The sequence below is a fragment of the Oryx dammah genome, unplaced genomic scaffold (assembly GCF_014754425.2).
Source record: "Oryx dammah isolate SB20612 unplaced genomic scaffold, SCBI_Odam_1.1 HiC_scaffold_11, whole genome shotgun sequence".
NCBI classification, from domain to species: Eukaryota; Metazoa; Chordata; class Mammalia; order Artiodactyla; family Bovidae; genus Oryx; species Oryx dammah.
In genome coordinates this window covers 12,268,579-12,287,971 of record NW_024070195.1, presented here as the reverse complement: position 1 = coordinate 12,287,971, position 19,393 = coordinate 12,268,579, and the positions used below count along the sequence as shown (strand labels likewise).

The 19,393-nt window shown below is 40.2% G+C and overlaps 1 protein-coding gene across 2 annotated transcripts in view; it reads left to right on the top strand.

The window, feature by feature from the left end:
* Positions 1 to 19,190, top strand: part of NUP153 (nucleoporin 153) — a 67,527-nt gene extending 48,337 nt beyond the window's left edge. For both annotated transcript variants that reach the window (XM_040249318.1, XM_040249317.1), the window contains exons 18-22: positions 989 to 1,876; positions 4,388 to 4,744; positions 8,778 to 9,050; positions 15,802 to 15,973; positions 16,537 to 19,190. In XM_040249318.1, coding sequence (XP_040105252.1) covers positions 989 to 1,876; positions 4,388 to 4,744; positions 8,778 to 9,050; positions 15,802 to 15,973; positions 16,537 to 16,621 — 1,775 coding nt within the window. In that variant the 3' untranslated portion in view covers positions 16,622 to 19,190. The remainder of the gene's footprint in view (positions 1 to 988; positions 1,877 to 4,387; positions 4,745 to 8,777; positions 9,051 to 15,801; positions 15,974 to 16,536) is intronic.
* The last annotated feature ends 203 nt before the right edge of the window (positions 19,191 to 19,393 follow it).

The window sequence follows — 19,393 nt, the reverse complement described above, 5'->3', positions numbered from 1 at the left end:
TACATGTGGGTAAGTGGGAACAGTGCTTAAGTATCTTGGTACCGTTCATTGATCTCTGTGGAGCCAATCAGTCAGGTGCTTAATTTCTAGTTTATTCTGCTACAGAAAAGCATTCTGAAACCAAGACTTTGATCTTGTCATTATAGTATTTGTATTTTTTAAAATACTGCTTCCACTCATACAATTCTGGTTCTTTCATGCTAAATACTTGAATTCTTAAGTAAATAACACATTTACTCACAAGATTTAAGAAGCAAGTTACGACAGGACTCACAGTGAAAGGTCTGTCTCTTGTCCTCGTTGGCTCATTTTCTATCCTTCCTGCCCTGCCAACGGCAGTAGTCATCTGTGGTTAGTTTATTGTATCTCTTTCAACGTCTCTTTATGCACATCACAAGCAAATGTACTTCTCTTCTCTGTATTTTTACTTCTCTCTACCTTGTTAGGAAAGGTTGTAGGCACCATCACCTTTCTGCGCCCTTGTCATTACCACAGATGAGCTCGGATGTGTCTTAGTTCTTCATTTCAGCTGGCTGGGTGGCGTATGGCATTTTACATACTGTGAGTTTATCGTTCAAATAGACTCAGCTATAGACTTGCTGGGCTGTTGACAAGCTGCCTCCCACCAACTTTGTGTTGATGTATACATCCACATGCCATATCAAGACTGTCCGTTTCTCCTAGTCTCATCACCAGCACTGATTGATCAGACTTGTTTGATCTCTGTCAGTCTGATGGAGGAAATGTGCCTGTGAGGCTCGAGATGATGGATGAAATGTGGCTGTGAGGCTTGAGATGTACTTCTTATGCTGAAGGAGGGCCAGCTTGGTTCATGTTCACTGTCATTGTTAAACTAATGCTCTTTGAAGTAGGCCTGGTCTGAGCTGTTCCTGTCTCCTCCTGCTTGTCAAGGTTGACATTTTGTTTGACTGAATGGTATTTAGTAATATTAATCCAGTGTCTGCGTGGTGTCTTTATGTTTTTGAAGGCTTTGGCACATCTTCCTCATCTTCGAACACAGCAACCTCATCCTTCAAGTTTGGCATTCCATCACCCTCTTCTGGGCCCTCTCAGACGTTAGCCAACACTGGGAACTTTAAATTTGGAGATCAAGGAGGCTTCAAAATTGGCGTGTCATCAGATTCGGGGTCTGCAAACCCCTTGAATGAAGGCTTCAAATTTTCTAAACCCATAGGAGATTTTAAATTTGGAGTTTCATCTGATTCTAAACCTGAAGAAGTCAAAAAAGACAGTAAAAATGACAATAACTTTAAGTTTGGACTTTCTTCTGGTTTAAGCAATCCAGCTCCTTTAGCTCCATTTCAGTTCGGGGTGTCTAGTCTCGGGCAGCAAGAAAAGAAAGAAGAACTGCCTAAATCTTCATCGACAGGCTTTAGCTTTGGTTCAGGTGTCATTAACCCTCCCCCCGCTGCTGCTGCTGACACCGCGGTGACCTCTGAGAGCAAGAGTGGCTTCAGTTTTGGAACCACAGACACCAAGAGTGTCTCTGTGGCTCCTTTCACGTGTCAGACTTCAGAAGCAAAAAAGGAAGAAACACCTGCTACCAAAGGAGGGTTCGCTTTTGGCAGCGTGGACCCTGCCCCTCTGCCATCAGCCTCATTATTTGGTTTGGGAAGGACAGCAGAGAAACAGGAAGAGCCTGTCACTTCCACATCTCTCGTGTTTGGGAAGAAAGCTGACAATGAAGAGCCGAAGTGCCCACCAGTGTTTTCCTTTGGGAATTCAGAGCAAACCAAAGATGAGGGCTCTTCCAAGTCAACCTTCAGTTTCAGCATGGTGAAACCATCTGAAAAGGAATCCGAGCAGCCAGCAAAGCCCGCTTTTGCTTTTGGCGCTCAAACCAGTACTGCAGCTGGTAAGCATTAAACCTTTTTTTTTAACAAGGTGTCGACAAATGCAGCAAGTCAAGGGGTGGTTTACACTGGACATAGTTGAGAGAGTCCCAGTCACAGAACTCTGGGAAGGAATAGAGGACTTTCTGTTTTAACTGCTCTGTACCACCCCCGCCAACCCCTCCTCCACCCTCCGTGATTCTGATGAAGTTATCTGCGTGTCTGATTTTGAGAGATATAGCTCTGATGGAAAGCCCACAATATTTGCATATTTGTGTGTGACTTTTTCCCTTCTGTTTGAGCTTTTAAAATCAGAATTGACACACACTATTCAGGAAGATAAGCATTTTTATTTCCTTAAGCTCAGGAAATAACTTTCTAATAAAATCTTTATGTACAGGCCTTCATATACAAACAGCATTAGCCAGTCTTCAGCTGGCATTTGAGGAACATAGACAACAAATACAATAAATCCCTGAGAAACAGAGGTGGATATGAAAACTAAAATTGCAAAGAAAAAAATGAAATAGCATTTTTAAAAGTAAGAAAACCAAAAACATAGTTGGTGAAATAAAATCACTGCGTGGACTGAGTAGCAGGAAGGAAAAAAAAAAAAAAAAAAACAGCTGATAATTGGATTAGTGAACTAGAATTTCCCAGAACACAATGTAAAAGAACAGATTGATCTAAGCCATATCCACAAGTTCCATTGGAATAGGAGTGCGTAGAAGATGAGGACAGTATGATGGAAATATCAAAGAAGCAACAGGAGAAAATTCCCCACATGAAAAGAAAGACACTGGTCTTTAAAACGACGTGTTCACTGCGAAGGACCAGTGACATTTTAGGACACCAGGGCCAAAATCCTGAATGCTTAAGAGTTTGCCACAAGTAGATTATCAGATTAGCATCAGACTTCTCATTTGTAACATGGAATGCCAAAAACAGTAGAGCAGTGACCTCAAAATGAAAAAATGGTCTTGAGTTGAGAATTGTTAACCAGTCAAATACTTTCAGACTGTAAGAGTAACATACAGATGTTTTTCAGACAAGCAAAGAATCAAAAGTTGAATGCCTATGAACACTTTTGTGAATAATAAATTGGAAACACAAGAAAATGAAAAATTAACCTGAAAATATTTGTATGGAATTCAGCACCTAGGTACGAGCAGTTTTTATCTATAAAATTTTACTTAAATTGAAAAACACCCTTCAAAGAAAGCAAAAACTAAATTATCCATTATTATTTAAAAGGAATAAAAATGAGATAGGGTCTAATCAAATTTAATCCTAGTATCACTATACTATTTCCATTGAAACATACATTTTCAACATCCTATTAAGCAACTTGAAAGTGACCTGTTACATTTACTGTCAGTCATACTGGTGCCCATACTGCAGTGTGACCAGCCCTGTCTAGTAGTGTTGGGATTGAGAGATTATTGGAACAAGTTTTTTAAAAGAGTCTTCTACTAAAGGTAGCTGGATTCAGGGTCACCATATAAAGAATCAGTAGCTTCCCTCCAAATCAAAAGTGAATAGTTTGGTAGCATATCCCATTTATATTTTCTGACAGTTCCAATTTGTGTTTTATAATATCAGCAGAACCTGCAACATGATAAATAAGAGAACATAAAAGAGGTATTTTATACTTGTTCCTGAGTGAATATCCTTTCCTCTCCACCTCAGCCCCAATAGAATTTCAGTTCTTAGAGGAATTTTTGTGAACTTAACATGTGAAAATAATTCTAAAAATTCATATGGAAGGGAAAACTTGAATTGTGGAGAGAAAGGCTGACATACCGTCAGGTTTGCCCTCCTAATATGCAGCAATGCTATAAGGCTGCAGTATTTGAAACAGTCCAGCAATAGTAGCTGTAGAGGTTTGGCAGTTTAGTATGTTGTAGAGTTACAACTTAGTGAGCAGGCTAGGGTGCACTAGTCTGGACAGCAAATTCAGATAGTGGTGTCCAGTGAGAATTTGGATTTAAGGAGTATTTAAAAATATATGTATATTTTGCAAATACACATATATATTATATATATATATATATATATGAATAGTTTTATGTGTTTGACTACATCAAAATTTAACAAATTTCCATTCGATGAACTAATTTATATTAAAATCTTAATGATTCTTGGAGAAGGCAATGGCACCCCGCTCCAGTACTCTTGCCTGGAAAATCCCATGGACAGAGGAGCCTGGTGGGCTGCAGTCCATGGGGTCGCTAAGAGTCGGACACGACTGAGCAATTTCACTTTCACTCTTCACTTTCATGCATTGGAGAAGGAAATGGCAACCCACTCCAGTGTTCTTGCCTGGAGAATCCCAGGGACGGGGGATCCTGGTGGGCTGCCGTCTATGGGGTCGCACAGAGTTGGACATGACTGAAGAGACTTAGCAGCAGCAGCAGCAGAAGCAGTAATGATTCTATTTGCTAATGGATGCTAAGATTTTGGGGTAGGAAAAAAAATGCCTTCTGTTATTACTTGTTCTTAAAGAATTTTGTTTCTTAATTTCCATCTTACAGATCAAGGTGCGGCCAAGCCAGTTTTTAGTTTCTTGAACAGCAGTTCCTCTAATTCAACTGCACCAGCCACTTCAGCTGGTGGTGGCATATTTGGTAGTTCCACCTCATCCTCCAGCGCGCCTGTGGCTGCCTTTGTGTTTGGACAGGCCAGCAATCCCGTGAGCAGCTCTGCCTTTGGAAACGCTGCCGAATCTAGTACATCTCAGTCTTTGCTGTTTTCTCAAGAGAGCAAACCAGCAACCACATCAAGCACGGGTACAGCTGTCGCCCCATTTGTCTTTGGTACAGGAGCCAGCAGTAATAATACTGCAACCTCTGGCTTCAACTTTGGAGCTACAACCACATCTAGCTCTGCAGGTACGTTTAAAGACAAAAACATGTTGTAGTTGAATTGGCTTTCATTATAAGTATATGATCTCTTAGCATATAATATCACAAGAAGGCATGGCTGCATTTAGGTCGTCTCTAGCTGGGATGTTGTAATTACTCAGTGTGGAATGAAGTACATTTTGAGTTTAATATAATTCTGGACCACAGCCTTGTCTTAACTCAGTGAAACTAAGCCGGGTGGCCTTGGGGGCCACCCAGGATGGGTGGGTCATGATGGAGAGGTCTGACAGAATATGGTCCACTGGAGAAGGGAATGGCAAACCACTTCAGTATTCTTGCCTTGAGAACCCCATGAACTATGAAAAGGCAAAATGATAGGATACTGAAAGGGGAACTCCCCGGGTTGGTAGGTGCCCAAATATGCTACTGGAGATCAGTGGAGAAATAACTCCAGAAAGAATGAAGAGATGGAGCCAAAGCAAAAACAATACCCAGTTGTGGGTGTGACTGGTGATAGAAGCAAGGTCCAATGGTGTACAGAGCGATATTGCATAGGAACCTGAAATGTCAGGTCCATGAATCAAGGCAAATTGGAAGTGGTCAAACAGGAGATGGCAAGAGTGAACGTCGACATTCTGGGAATCAGCAAACTAAAATGGACTGGAATGGGTGAATTTAACTCAGATGACCATTATATCTACTACTGTGGGCAGGAATCCCGTAGAAGACATGGAGTAGCTATCACGGTCAACCAAAGAGTCCAAAATGGCAGTACTTGGATGCAGTCTCAAAAACGACAGAATGATCTTTGTTCGTTTCCAAGGCAAACCATTCAATATCATGGTGATCCAAGCCTATGCTCCAAGCAGTAATGCTGAAGAAGCTGAAGTTGAACGGTTCTATGAAAATCTACAAGACCTTTTAGAACTAACACCCCCAAAAGATGTCCTTTTCATTGTAGGGGACTGGAATGCAAAAGTAGGAAGTCAGGAAACACTTGGAGTAACAGGCAAATTTGGCCTTGGAGTACGGAATGAAGCAGGGCAAAGACTAATAGAGTTTTGCCAAGAGAACGCACTGGTCATAGCAAACACCCTCTTCCAACAACACGAGAAGATTCTACACATGGACATCACCAGGTGGTCAACACTGAAATCAGATTGATTATATTCTCTGCAGCCAAAGATGGAGAAGCTCCATACAGTCAGCAAAAACAAGACTGGGACTGACTGTGGCTCAGATCATGAACTCCTTATTGCCAAATTCAGACTTAAATTGAAGAAAGTAGGGAAAACCACTAGACCATTCAGGTATGACCCAGATCAAATGCCTTATGAGTATACAGTGGAAGTGAAAAATAGATTTAAGGGACTGGATCTGATAGAGTGCCTGATGAACTATGGATGGAGGTTTGTGACATTGTACAGGAGACGGGGATCAAGACCATCCCCATGGAAAAGAGGGGCTTCCCTGGTGGCTCAGAGGTTAAAGCGTCTGCCTGCAATCTGGGAGGCCTGGGTTCGATTCCTGGGTTGGGAAGATCCCCTGGAGAAGGAAATGGCAACCCACTCCAGTATTCTTGCCTGGAGAATCCCATGGATGGAGGAGCCTGGTGGGCTACAGTCCATGGGGTCGCAAAGAGTCAGACACGACTGAGCGACTTCACTTCACTTCACTTCACTTCACTTCACTTCATGGAAAAGAAATGCAAAAAAGCAAAATGGCTGTCTGAGGAGGTCTTAAAAATAGCTGTGAAAAGAAGAGAAGCGAAAAGCAAAGGAGAAAAGGAAAGATATAAGCATCGGAATGCAGAGTTCCAAAGAATAGCAAGGAGAGATAAGAAAGCCTTCCTCAGCGATCAATGCAAAGAAATAGAGGAAAACGACAGAATGGGAAAGACTAGAGATCTCTTCAAGAAAATTAGAGATACCAAGGGAACATTCCATGCAAAGATGGGTTCGATAAAGGACAGAAATGGTATGGACTTAACAGAAGCAGAAGATATTAAAAAGAGGTGGCAAGAATACACAGGAGAACTACAAAAAAGAGCTTCACGACCCAGTGATCACGATGGTGTGATCACTCACCTAGAGCCAGACATCTTGGAATGTGAAGTCAAGTGGGCCTTAGAAAGCATCATTACGAACAAAGCTAGAGGAGGTGATGGAATTCCAGTTGAGCTATTTCAAATCCTGAAAGATGATGCTGTGAAAGTGCTGCACTCAATATGCCAGCAAATTTGGAAAACTCAGCAGTGGCCACAGGACTGGAAAAGGTCAGTTTTCATTCCAATCACAAAAAAGGCAATGCCAAAGAATGCTCAAACTACCGCACAGTTGCACTCATCTCACACGCTAGTAAAGTAATGCTCAAAATTCTCCAAGCCAGCCTTCAGCAATACGTGAACCGTGAACTTCCAGATGTTCAAGTTGGTTTTAGAAAAGGCAGAGGAAGCAGAGATCAAATTGCCAACATCCACTGGATCATCAAAAAAACAGAGTTCCAGAAAAACATCTATTTCTGCTTTATTGACTATGCCAAAGCCTTTGACTGTGTGGATCACAATAAACTGTGAAAATTCTGAAAGAGATGGGAATACCAGACCACCTGACCTGCCTATTGAGAAACCTGTATGCAGGTCAGGAAGCAACAGTTAAAACTGGACATGGAACAACAGACTGGTTCCAAATAGGAACAGGAGTATGTCAAGGCTATATGTTGTCACCCTGCTTATTTAACTTCTATGCAGAGTACATCATAAGAAACGCTGGGCTGGAAGAAGTACAAGCTGCAATCAAGATTGCCGGGAGAAATCTCAATAACCTCAGATATGCAGATGACATCACCCTTATGGCACAAAGTGAAGAGGAACTAAAAAGCCTCTTGATGAAAGTGAAAGTAGAGATTGAAAATGTTGGCTTAAAGCTCATCATTCAGAAAATGAAGTCATGACATCTGGTCCCATCACTTCATGGGAAATAGATTGGAAACAGTGTCAGATTTTATTTCGGGGGGCTCCAAAATCACTGCAGATGGTGATTGCAGCCATGAAATTAAAAGACGCTTATCCCTTGGAAAGAAAGTTATGACCAACCTAGATAGCATATTAAAAAGCAGAGATAATACTTTGCCAACAAAGGTCTGTCTAGTCAAGGCTGTGGTTTTTCCGGTAGTCATGTATGGATGTGAGAGTTGGACTGTGACGAAAGCTGAGTACCGAAGGATTGATGCTTTTGAACTGTGATGTTGGAGAAGACTCTTGAGAGTCCCTTGGACTGCAAGAAGGTCCAGCCAGTCCATCCTAAAGGAGATCAGTCCTGGGTGTTCACTGGAAGGACTGATTTTGAAGCTGAAACTCCAATACTTTGGCCACCTCATGGGAAGAGTTGACTCATTGGAAAAGACCCTGATGCTGGGATTGATTGGGGGCAGGAGGAGAAGGGGATGACAGAGGATGAGATGGCTGGATGGCATCACCAACTCGATGTACATGAGTTTGCATGAACTCCAGGAGTTGGTGATGGACAGGGAGGCCTGGTGTGCTGCAGTTCATGGGGTCACAAAGATGGACACGACTGAGCGACTGAACTGAAAGGAACTCTTGGAAGCAATTTTATCATCTCATTAAGAGTGTAATCTTTAGTTTGTTCAAGTGTTTTTTAATGTTGTAAATAACCAGTGCTGAAGATTATTTTATTAGACGTTAGTCCTCTTTATGCAGTGGATACATGATCACATAATAGTCAGTATCTGCACTATGTTGCCTTTCTGATAGGAGAGCAGCTGTCTTCTTAGATATTTAAAGACCTGAACATTTTTGGCTGCAAGATAGGAATCTTGTTAATTGAAGTTTTTATGGATTCTGTATGGTTTTACTAAATAATGGTAGCAAGCATTGTATTTTCTTCATCAGTAATTCAAAACTTGTCCCGATAAGGTCTGTTCAGCAAGGTAAGAGTCTGCAAACAATCTTGATATGTGCATTTCAGTTTACAGACATTTGAGGATTATCCTCGATTTAGCCATCCGTGGTGATTTAAGTGTGTCTCTGGGTCTCTAGGATCCTCCTTTGTGTTTGGCACTGGAGCTTCAGCACCATCTGCCAGTTCAGCGTTTGGTGCTAACCAGACCCCAACATTTGGACAAAGTCAAGGTGCCAGCCAGCCTAACCCCCCAGGTTTTGGATCTATACCATCTTCAAGGGCATTATTTTCTGCTGGTTCTCAGCCTGCACCACCTACTTTTGGGACAGTGTCAAGCAGTGGACAGCCTCCTGTGTTTGGGCAGCAGCCTAGTCAGTCTGCATTTGGCTCTGGAACAGCTCCTAATTCCAGTAAGTATGCAGTAATGTAGTTTGTATCCCTACTTGAGTTTTGTATGTCTTCAGTACAGTTTTTTTTCTTTGAGTTTTGAAACCATGCACGTCTCTTTTCTTCGATCTCTTGTACTTGGCAGAATAGAGACATGTATGTTTAGATTTACCTATAAACAGCATTCCCAGCTCTCTTCCCAACACAGTTAAGCAGTCTGTTTTGTTTTGTTTTTTAAAAAGGTAGGTGCAGTTTTTAAATAAATTATTGGTTTATTACGTATTTATGTATTTATTTACGTTTGGCTGTGTTGTGTCTTTGCTGCTGCGCTCAGGCTTTCTCTAGTTGCAGTGAACAGAGGCTCCTCTGCAGGGCTCAGCCTCCTCACTGCAGTCGCTTCTCATGCTGTGGAGCACAGGCTCTGGAGTGCGGGCTTAGTTGCTCCATGGTACATGGTATCTTCCCGGACCGGGGATTGTGTCCCCTGCATTGGCAGGTGGATTCTTAACCACTGGACCATCCGTATCCTGTTGATGAAAGTTTGAGTTGTTCTTAGCTGTCAGGACATGCAGCTCTGCACGCATCTTAGTACATCACAAGGTTATACACACTCCTTCTGATGGATTGTGCCAGTTCACATCGTTCCAGCATTAAATGAAGATCTTCATATTTGGATGCTACTTGATTTCATTTTTTGTGAATTCTTTCTGTAATTTTTTGGGGCCCTAATACTAATTGGTTGTTTTGCTTTGCTTATTGATTTGTAGAAATTCTTTCTGTATTTTGAATGTTAGTATTTTGTTAGCTAGTACATGTAGCAAAATTTCTCCTGTTCTGTGATACATGATAATCATTTTAATCAGGATTTAATGATTCCCAACCCCTCAATACAAAATTGAAGACTTTAGCTCTCTTTCACACAGCTAAGAATGCCTTCAGTCCTAATAGAGTGATACTGTGTGATTAGATCACTATGCTAAGTACACAAACATTGTATGATACACTGTGATTTTCTTTCCTAGACAACATTTTGTTTTTCCTAGCCTTAGTGATTTCTTCTCATGGTTAATATTTGTTTCTCCCATTTGTATATAACTATTTTCAGTTTTTTCAAGTACTTTGGCTATTTCTCAGTATCTGAAATTTTACCACATAATTTTTTTAAGTTTTTTATTGGCTTTTGTTTTTGCTTTTGTATTGATCTCGTTGATGACCAGTATTATTTAAGTGTACGACATAGTGATCCACAATTTTTAAAGGTTATCCTCCATTTATAGTTACTGTAAAATATTGGCCACGTTCCCATGTTGTATAATATATCCTTGTAGCTTACATTATACAGAATAGTTTGTACCCCTTAACTTCTCCCCTGTCTTGCCTCTTCCCCCTTTCTGCTCACCACTAACAACCAGAAGTTCTTCCTGTGCGTCTGAGAGTGTTGCCTTTTTGTTATATTCAATAGCTTGTTACATTGTTTGGATTCCTCAGATAAATGATTTCATACAGTATTTGTCTTTCTCTGACTTATTTCACTTTGCATACTCCTTTCAAGCCCCTACGTGTTGTTTTAAATAGCAAAATTTCATTCTTTTTGTGTGTACGGTGGGATACTACCGGGCCACGCAAAAGCACACACACTGCTACTGCTGCTGCTAAGTCACATCAGTCGTGTCCGACTCTGTGCGACCCCATAGACCGCAGCCCCCCAGGCTCCCCCGTCCCTGGGGCTCTCCAGGCAGGAGCACTGGAGCAGGTTGCCACGTCGTCCTCCAGCACACACACACTGCATCGTCTTTAGTCATTCATTTGTTGATGGACACTTTAGTTGTTCCCTTAATCTTGCTATAAACATTGATTGGGATGCGTGTATTGTTTGGGATTAATGTTTTGGGTTTTTTTTTTTCAGATACATACCCGGGAGTGAAATTGCTGGGTCTTGTGCTAGCTCTATTTTTAGTTTTTTGAGAAACTGCCTTACTCTTTTGCAATAATTAGTGACTGCACCAATTTACATTCCCACTGACAGTGTATGAGGGTTCTCTCTTCTCTACATCTATGCCAACTTTTGTTATTTGTGTTCTTTTTGATGATAGCTGTTCTTACAGGTGAAAGGTGATATCTCATTTTGGTTTTAATTTGCATTCCCCTGATGTTCAGCATCTTTTCATGTTCCTGTTGACCACCTGGGTACCTTCTTCGGAAAAAAAAATGTTTATTCAAGTCTGCTCAGTTTTTATTGGGTTGTTTGTTTTATTGATGTTGAGTTAGGTGAGCTGTTCATGTGTTTTGGATGTTAACCCCTTATTTATCATACCATTAGCAAATATTTTCTCCCATTTTGATAGTCTTCTTTGCTGTGCAAAAGCTCTAAAGTCTAATTAGGTTCCATTTGTTTGTTTTTGCTTTAGGAGACTGATCCAAAAAAATATCGCTACAATTTATATCAGAGTTTTTTGCCTTTGTTTTCTTCAAGGAGTTTTATGGTTTCTGGTCTTACATTTAGGTCTTTATGTTTTTGTATATGGTGTGAGGAAACATTCTGATTTCACCCTTTTACGGGTAGCTATCTAGTTTTCCCAGCACCACTTACTGGAGTGACACTCTTTTCTCCATTATATACTCTTGCCTCATTTGTCATATGCTAATGACCATTAGTGTGTGGGTTTGTTTCTGGGCTCTGCTGTGTTCCTTTGGTCTGTGTGTCTTTGCTCTTTGCTCTTTGTGCCTATTCTGTACTGTTTTGATTACTATAGGTTTCTAGTATGGTCTGAACCCAGGACATGTGACTCCTCCAGCTCTGTTCTTTTCTCAAGGTGGTTTTGGCTATGTGGGTCTTTTGTGTTTCCATACAAATTTAAAAATTACTAGGGACTTCCCTGGCAGTCCAATGGTTAAGACTTCACTTTCCAGTGCAGCAGGTGTGGGTTCGATCCCTGGTTGGGGAGCTTAAATCCCATGTGCCTTGGAGCCAAAAAACAAAGCATTAAAAGATAAGAAGCAGCAATATTGTAACAAATTTGATAGAAACTTTAAAAATGGTCCATATTAAAAAAATCTTAAAAATATTAGTTCTGTGAATAATGTTATGGGTATGGGTATTTTGATAGGGATTGCATTGAATCTATAGATTGCTATGTGTAGTATGGCCCTTTTAACAATATTAGTTTTTCCAGTCCACAAACTTAGTCTATCTTTCCCTCTGTGTTGTCTGCAATTTCTTTCATCAGTATCTTACAGTTTTGTGAGTACAGATGTTTTACCTCCTTAGTTAGTTAGTTAGTTAAAGTTGCTCAGTCATGTCCGACTCTTTGCAACCCCATGGACTGTAGCGCACTAGGCTCCTCCGTCCATGGGATTCTCCAGGCAAGAATACTGGAGTGGGGTGCCATTTCCTTCTCCAGGGGATCTTCCCGACCCAGGGATCGAACCCAGGTCTCCCATATTAGAGGCAGACGCTTTAACCTCTGAGCCACCAGGGAAGCCCCTCTTTACCTCCTTAGATAGGTTTATTCTTAGGTATTTTACTCTTTTTGATGTGATGATGAATGGGATTCTTAATTTCTCTTTCTGATAGTTCATTGTTAAGTGTATAGAAATGCAGCAGATTTCTGTATGTTAATTTTGATTCTGCAACTTTACTTAATTCATTGATGAGCTCTAGTAGTTTTCTGGTGGTGTCTTTAGGGTTTTCTCTGTATAGTATGTCATCTGCAAAGTGATAGTTTCACTTCTTCCTTTATAATTTGGATTCCTTTTATTTCCTTTTCTTCTCTGATTGACTTCCAAAACTATGTTGAATAAAAGTGGTGAGAGGGGGCATCCTTGTCCTGTTCCTGATCTTAGAGGAAATACTTCCTATTAAATATGTTCACAATGGGCTTGTCAAAATGGCCTTTATTTTGTCAAGGTATGTTCCATCTGTGCCCACTTTCTGGAGAGTTTTTAACATAAATGGATGTTGAATTTTGTCAAAAATATTTTCTATTGAGATGATCATATTGTTTTATTCTTCAGTCTTTTGATGTGTATCACATTGATTTGTGGATATTGAACAATTATTGCATCTCTGGGTATCATGGTATATACTTCTTTTCATGCATTGTTGGATTCAGTTTGCTAATACTTCGTTGAGGATTTTTGCATTGATGTTCATCATTGATACTGGCTTGTAATTCTCTTTTCCTGTGATATCTTTGTCTGATTTTGGTGTCAAGGTGATGCTAAGTCACCATTCTAATGGAGATTCCCTTTAGCTTCCTCTTAAAGGAATCTGTTTCCTGAGTGTCATATCTTTTTCCTCTTTATGCCCTTGTTCTGGGAGAATACATCTTCCCATGATATCTTAAGGACACAGGGAAGAAAAGTTTGAGACCTTATATTTCTGGAAAGATCTTTATTCTGCCCCCATGTTGGGTAAGATTTTGGTTCAATATATATATTTAGAATGGAAATTACATTTTTTTTTTTTTTAATGATTTTGAGGGCATTTTCCCATTGTGGATGTTCTAGCTCCCAGAGTTAGTTGCTCTTGCAGTCTCTTTACTTTTGATCTGTTTTTCCTTCTGGAGCATCATTAGAGTACTTTTTGCCTCCAGTGCTCTGCTTATGAGGATGTTCCTGGTCTGGATCCATTTTATCCTTGGATGATGTTAGGAAGGCAGTGTGTCCTATTTATTATAAGCTTCTTTCATGGGAATTTTCTTGAATTATTTCTTTGGACATTTTGCACCTCATTCTTTTTTATCTTCCATTTTTTTCCCTTTGTCTCCCACTTTTTGTCGTATTTCCTGGGAAGATTTCCTCAATTTTATCTTGAAACACACCTGTTGAGATTTTACTTCTGCATGTATTGCTTATTTTCTTGGTGGAAATTGTTCCGTCGATGTTCTTCTGCTTTTGTTTTATATGTGTTATCTGTTGATCTCTTGAGGATATTAACAGTGAGTTTTTGTTTTGTTTTTCCGTTTGATGGCTTCTGCTTTGTTTTCTCCAAGTTGCTTTTCTTTATTATTGCTTCAGTCTTAGTGTTTCTTATGAAATACTTTCCTCAGATGTCTGGTGCTTCTTGCCTCTTACTCACAGTGTTTGGGTTTGGTTTATTTTAAGTTGCAGTAAGAATGTTTAACATGAGTTGTGTCTACTCAGCAGCAAAGGCGCGGGTGTTGGTAACTGGAGGCCCAGTGTTGTATGACAGAGGCCCAGAACCTGAGCATCTTGCATAACTGGCACTTTACACCTGCTCTGAACAGCGCCGCCTCGTTTCTCCCCACCCCCACCTCTCCCTGCAGCCCCTGTTCTTCCAGCTTGTGTGGATTTGGTTATTTCAGATTCCTCATAGACGTGAACTCATGCATTATTTCACTTAACGTCCTCCAGATGTGTCCATGTCTTTTTCTAATTGCAAGATTAATATTCCATTTTATGTGGACACGTCATTTCCTTTATCTGTGCATCTGTCTGGGGATGTTTGGGTTGTTTCTACTTAGGTTATTGTGAATAATGCTGCAGTGAATAAGAGTCCAGATATCTTTTTGAGATCCTGGTTTCAAGTCTTTTGGGTAAATATCTAGAATGGGATTGCTAGATCATATGGTAGTTTTCTCTTTAACTTTTTGAGACGCTTCCATACTGTTTTCCTTAGTGGCTGTGGCAATTTACCTTTCCACCAGCAGTTCGCAAGGGTTCACTTTTCTCCACATCCTTGCCAGCACTTGCTATTTCTTATCGATAGCTGTTCTGAGAGATGGTATCTCCTAGTGGATTTGATCTGCATTCCCCCTGATGATTGCTGAGGTCGAGCATCCTTATTATATATACCCATGTGTTGTCTGTGGAGAAATGTCTGTTCAGGTTGTTTGCCCATTGGGCAAAGGGTTTGATTTTAATATCATTGTAGGTTTCTCTGACTGGCTTGTCCTCTTGCCAAGAGCTGACTGTTAGTATCTTTAGGTTTCTCCTTTGGGGCTGTCACATTCCCCAGAGAAGGTTCTTCAAGTCTCCTGTCTGAAGGGCATAAATACTCGTGATTGCCAGTGTTGGGAGCTGAGTCAGGGCGGAAGGCTGCCGTTCTCAGTATTTGTTGTACTCACTCACTCCTAGGCCTTCTGTTTTCAGTAGGTATCCTTGCCTCTGTGTGTGATGGGCCCCGGTCCAGGGGCCTCTCCAGAGACTAGAAGTCTGTACTTCTGCTAGGTAGAGGAGGAGAGTTCTCATCCTGTTTGTTGGGGAGGGATTGATCTGGTATCTGCTTCTTAAACAGTTACTGGAAAAAAAAAAACAAGGCAAGATGGTAGAGGAACTGTTTAAGAAGCAGACTTCGTTCTCACTTCAGAAGTACCTGGAACCTAAACCTTGTGGAGATGGTTAGTGTAAATGGAATGCCTTCTGTGCTTTCTCTTGCTACCAGTTTAGTATTTGGCTCCCGTCATGCTTCCAGCTTCTAAATTTTGTTCTGTTGTTTCTTTCTCTCCCTACCTTTGTAAAATTCCCCTTACTGTGATTTTAACATAAGTTTTGAAAAAGTTAGCGCTCAATATGTTGATTGCACAATCTCAGTCAGAAGTCCACTCAGCCCTTTTTCCCCTTGGTCACGGGTGAGTTGGGTCACTTGTTGGAGGGTGTCAGATATATATTTTGTCTATAGAGAAATTAACTTATTTAAGTGACCATAGGAGAACTTAACCCTTCACATGTTTTTCTATGTAAAAGTCAGAGTCATTACTAGAAAACCATCATTTTTACCTTAATGAGGTTTTTCTGCTTCAACAATTTCAGGTTCCATTTTCCAGTTTGGCAGCAGTACTGCTACAAATTTCAACTTCACCAACAACAATCCATCAGGAGTGTTCACATTTGGTGCAAGTCCCAGCACACCTGCGGCCTCAGCCCAACCCTCTGGCTCAGGGGGCTTTCAGTTTAGCCAGCCTTCAGCAGCGTTTACTGTGGGGTAAGAGAACTTTCTGTTGAGATACGTGCATGTGTGTGTGTTTAGAATCACCAAGGTGCAGTATGCTGCTGCTAAGTTGCTTCAGTCGTGTCCGACTCTGTGCGACCCCACAGATGGCAGCCCACCAGGCTCCCCTGTCCCGGGGATTCTCCAGGCAAGAACACTGGAGTGGGTTGCCATTTCTTTCTCCAATGCATGAAAGTGAAAGTGAAGTCGCTCAGTCGTGTCCGACCCTCAGTGACCCCACAGACGGCAGCCCACCAGGCTCCTCTGTCCATGGGATTTTCCAGGCAAGAGTACTGGAGTGGGGTGCCATTGCCTTCTCCAGGTGCAGTATAGTTGAGGTAAAATCAAATATGTTCTCCACCAATTTACCATATTACTATCAAGCAAAAGAGCATGGTGGGGGGAGGGGGTGTGTGTGTGTAGGTGTAGGTATGCGGTGCAACAGTGTGCTTCCTGTAACACTGTCTCCCCACCCCCCATCACCAGTCACACAGTGTTATGATTGTGAGATTTTATGTGAGCATCATGTCACGTTACAGAGTTTTTATTTTTCGCAGGTCAAATGGGAAAAACATGTTCTCTTCTTCTGGAACTTCAGTTTCTGGTCGAAAGATAAAGACTGCTGTTAGACGCAAGAAATAAAGGTCATGATGTGTTACACACACTTAACAGCTGGTGCACTGCTTTCAGATACTGGATTGTACTATAATACTGGGTTATCTGAAGTCAGATCTGCCTAAGGACTTCTTTAATTTGGGAATTTTCCTCCTTTTTTCTTTATAGAAGCCCAACTTCACCTCTCCCACCCCCCTTTTTAAAAAAAATAATAGCTAGACTGGTGACTGATTCTTCAGCAAAATTATTTTATGATCCAGCAAATTATTCACTGATTTGGCATAGGCTGGCAGAACCCAGGAATCGAGTCTGCTTGGAGAATGGCTTTGTATAGAACCTCTTCGTCTGCACCACCGTGCGCGTTGATATGCGTTTATGGAACGCATTGCAATTGTAATTATATCTGAGGTTAATTCTGTATAGACTAGAGAATGTTGAAATGAATGATTTCTATGCTGAGTTTGTGCTGGTGTATGTGTGAAGTGAGTGAGTTGGGTGTATCGTGCACTAAAATTTTCTGATAGAGGAAGCCTGATTAAAGAATGGTCCATGCTAAGGACTTGTTAGATCTAGTTCGTTCTCCATTTAATAATTATATGCTATTTCTATATTGTCATTCTTCTGACTATCACCTGTCTTGCCTTTTTCATTATTTTATTATGAAACTTGTGTAAATACAATCTTGTTTCTGTACTTTTTTGGCATAACATAAATCTGTGAATTTGAAATTTTAATTTTGTGTTAGAAATTTTTTTTGTTTGTTTAGTCTTGTCTCAGATTTTATTATGTAAATCCCATTATTCAAAGTTGCCTAAATCCATTTGGAAATCTTTAAAAAAAAAAAAATTGGGGATTCTTAAAGTGAGTTTATTGGCTTTTCTGATCCAGTTTTTGTTTGGACCAAAAACCAGTATTGTACAAAGTATTAAGCATATATTTTTATATTTACTGAAATGGACTGTGGTGACTTTGGATAATAAGGAAAAGTTTAATATTAAAGCCATGTTTATTACAGTATAATTAACATGTTAAACCATGGGATAAATGCCATCAATAAAAAATTATGAAATACTTTTTGCTCTAGTGTTAAATTATAGTGAAGGTAAAAAGTGTTAGTGGAAGGGAATCTTTTTATAGAAGTTAACAGTGGTCAGTCAGAAGAGAAATTCCAAAGAATACATTTAAGTGATTTGGACAGCTCCTAAGTGAAAGGGAAATGTCTGAAGGTACGCTCGCTGCATTTTTGTCTGGTGCTAGGAATCATGCCTACTTTGCATATAAATTGACATACCTTTTTAAAGTAGAAAATAAATGGAAACAACAATTTCTGTTTGTACTTGTATCTTCCTTCATCGGTGACTAGACAGTGTTTATTGACTGAATTTTTGGAGATACATACCCAAAGTAGCCCACAAAAACTTTAGTGGTCCTTTTGTGCGATTTCTTTTGGATTGTTTTATGGATTTTTTTTTTTTTTTAAGAAGTAGATTTCTTTGTTATGGCCCATAAAAGAGCTCTTGGGGGAGAGCATTTGATAACTTTATTCTTCAATTTGAACATATAATTTTATGGTGACTTTTATTTTACTGAACTTGTGGTTAGACTCTAAAATCAGTAGTTTAAAATGTTTGAGCTTTTCTGTGTTTCCAGGGAAATGATTTCTGTTACTGAAATGTCTTAGGCCATCATCACGTGCTAGCTTTGGAGTAGGAATTTTCTATTTATAATTCTCAACTTATTAAATAATAAATGTTTGACATAACCTGTTTGGAGGGCAGAAGATGATGGTGAATACTAACGGAGTAAATTGGAAACGTGTGGGGTGTTAATGCTTAACTAAATTGCATGTTCCTTCCATCTTAGTCATTGTTTTAGACCCATATGGATGAGGATATTAAGCTTTCTATTCTGGGAAAGATTTTTCATTAAAAATGTACCAGAAATATTTCATTTTATTAATTTTTTTTAAAGCTAGTAACCAAAAACCAAACAGGGTGAGTTATAAAATTGAAGTCTCCTATCTCCCCAGAACTGAGATCTCTAGGGCTAGAGTTGTTTGGGACTTGGGACTAACTCTCAGGCTGCACATGGCAGCTATAGAATACACTCCTGGTCGCAGTTCCAACCCCAGATCTTTCCCTACTGAAGCCCAGCCAACGTATCTCTTCATCAGCTTGGTGCAGGCTGCAGGCCCACTCCTTGTGGCTGTAATAGCAGCCTTGGCTTCCATACTCTGTACACAGATGAAAGTCAAGTGCTGTTTGTGGAACATGGGGAAACGTTATGGAAAGAAAATAAATAGCCCACTTTTCATGCTGGATCAATGAGGAACTGTTTTTAACTGAAAATAATCTGACGGTAAGAAAGCCATATGCAGAAAGATTGAATAATCAGGTATATTTATATAATTCAGTTAATTTGCAAGAGTCAAGTTGTTCTCACTGAATGTCTATCAGTATGTTTGGTGGGGTGTGGCAGATGTATAATCTCAGACCTATGCACCAGAGATTCATGCACTCACTGAGTTCAGATAGTGTTCAAAAATCATTAAATAAGTGCCTGGAAGACTTGCGATGCCTGAGGTCCAGGCGTGCCACTTCTAAGGGGTAGGGTTTTTTTTGTTTTTTGGGGGGTTTTTTTAGTAATTTACAGTTTGAGGTGTTAAGAAAAAGTACAGTTCAGACAACTGAAGTTTAAGCCTTTAGCTAATATGTTATGAATTTCTCTTAGAATTATTCATGTAATTAGGATTTTATTACTTGAGGTAAAAGTGTTGGACTAATGTTAGCCATTTATAAC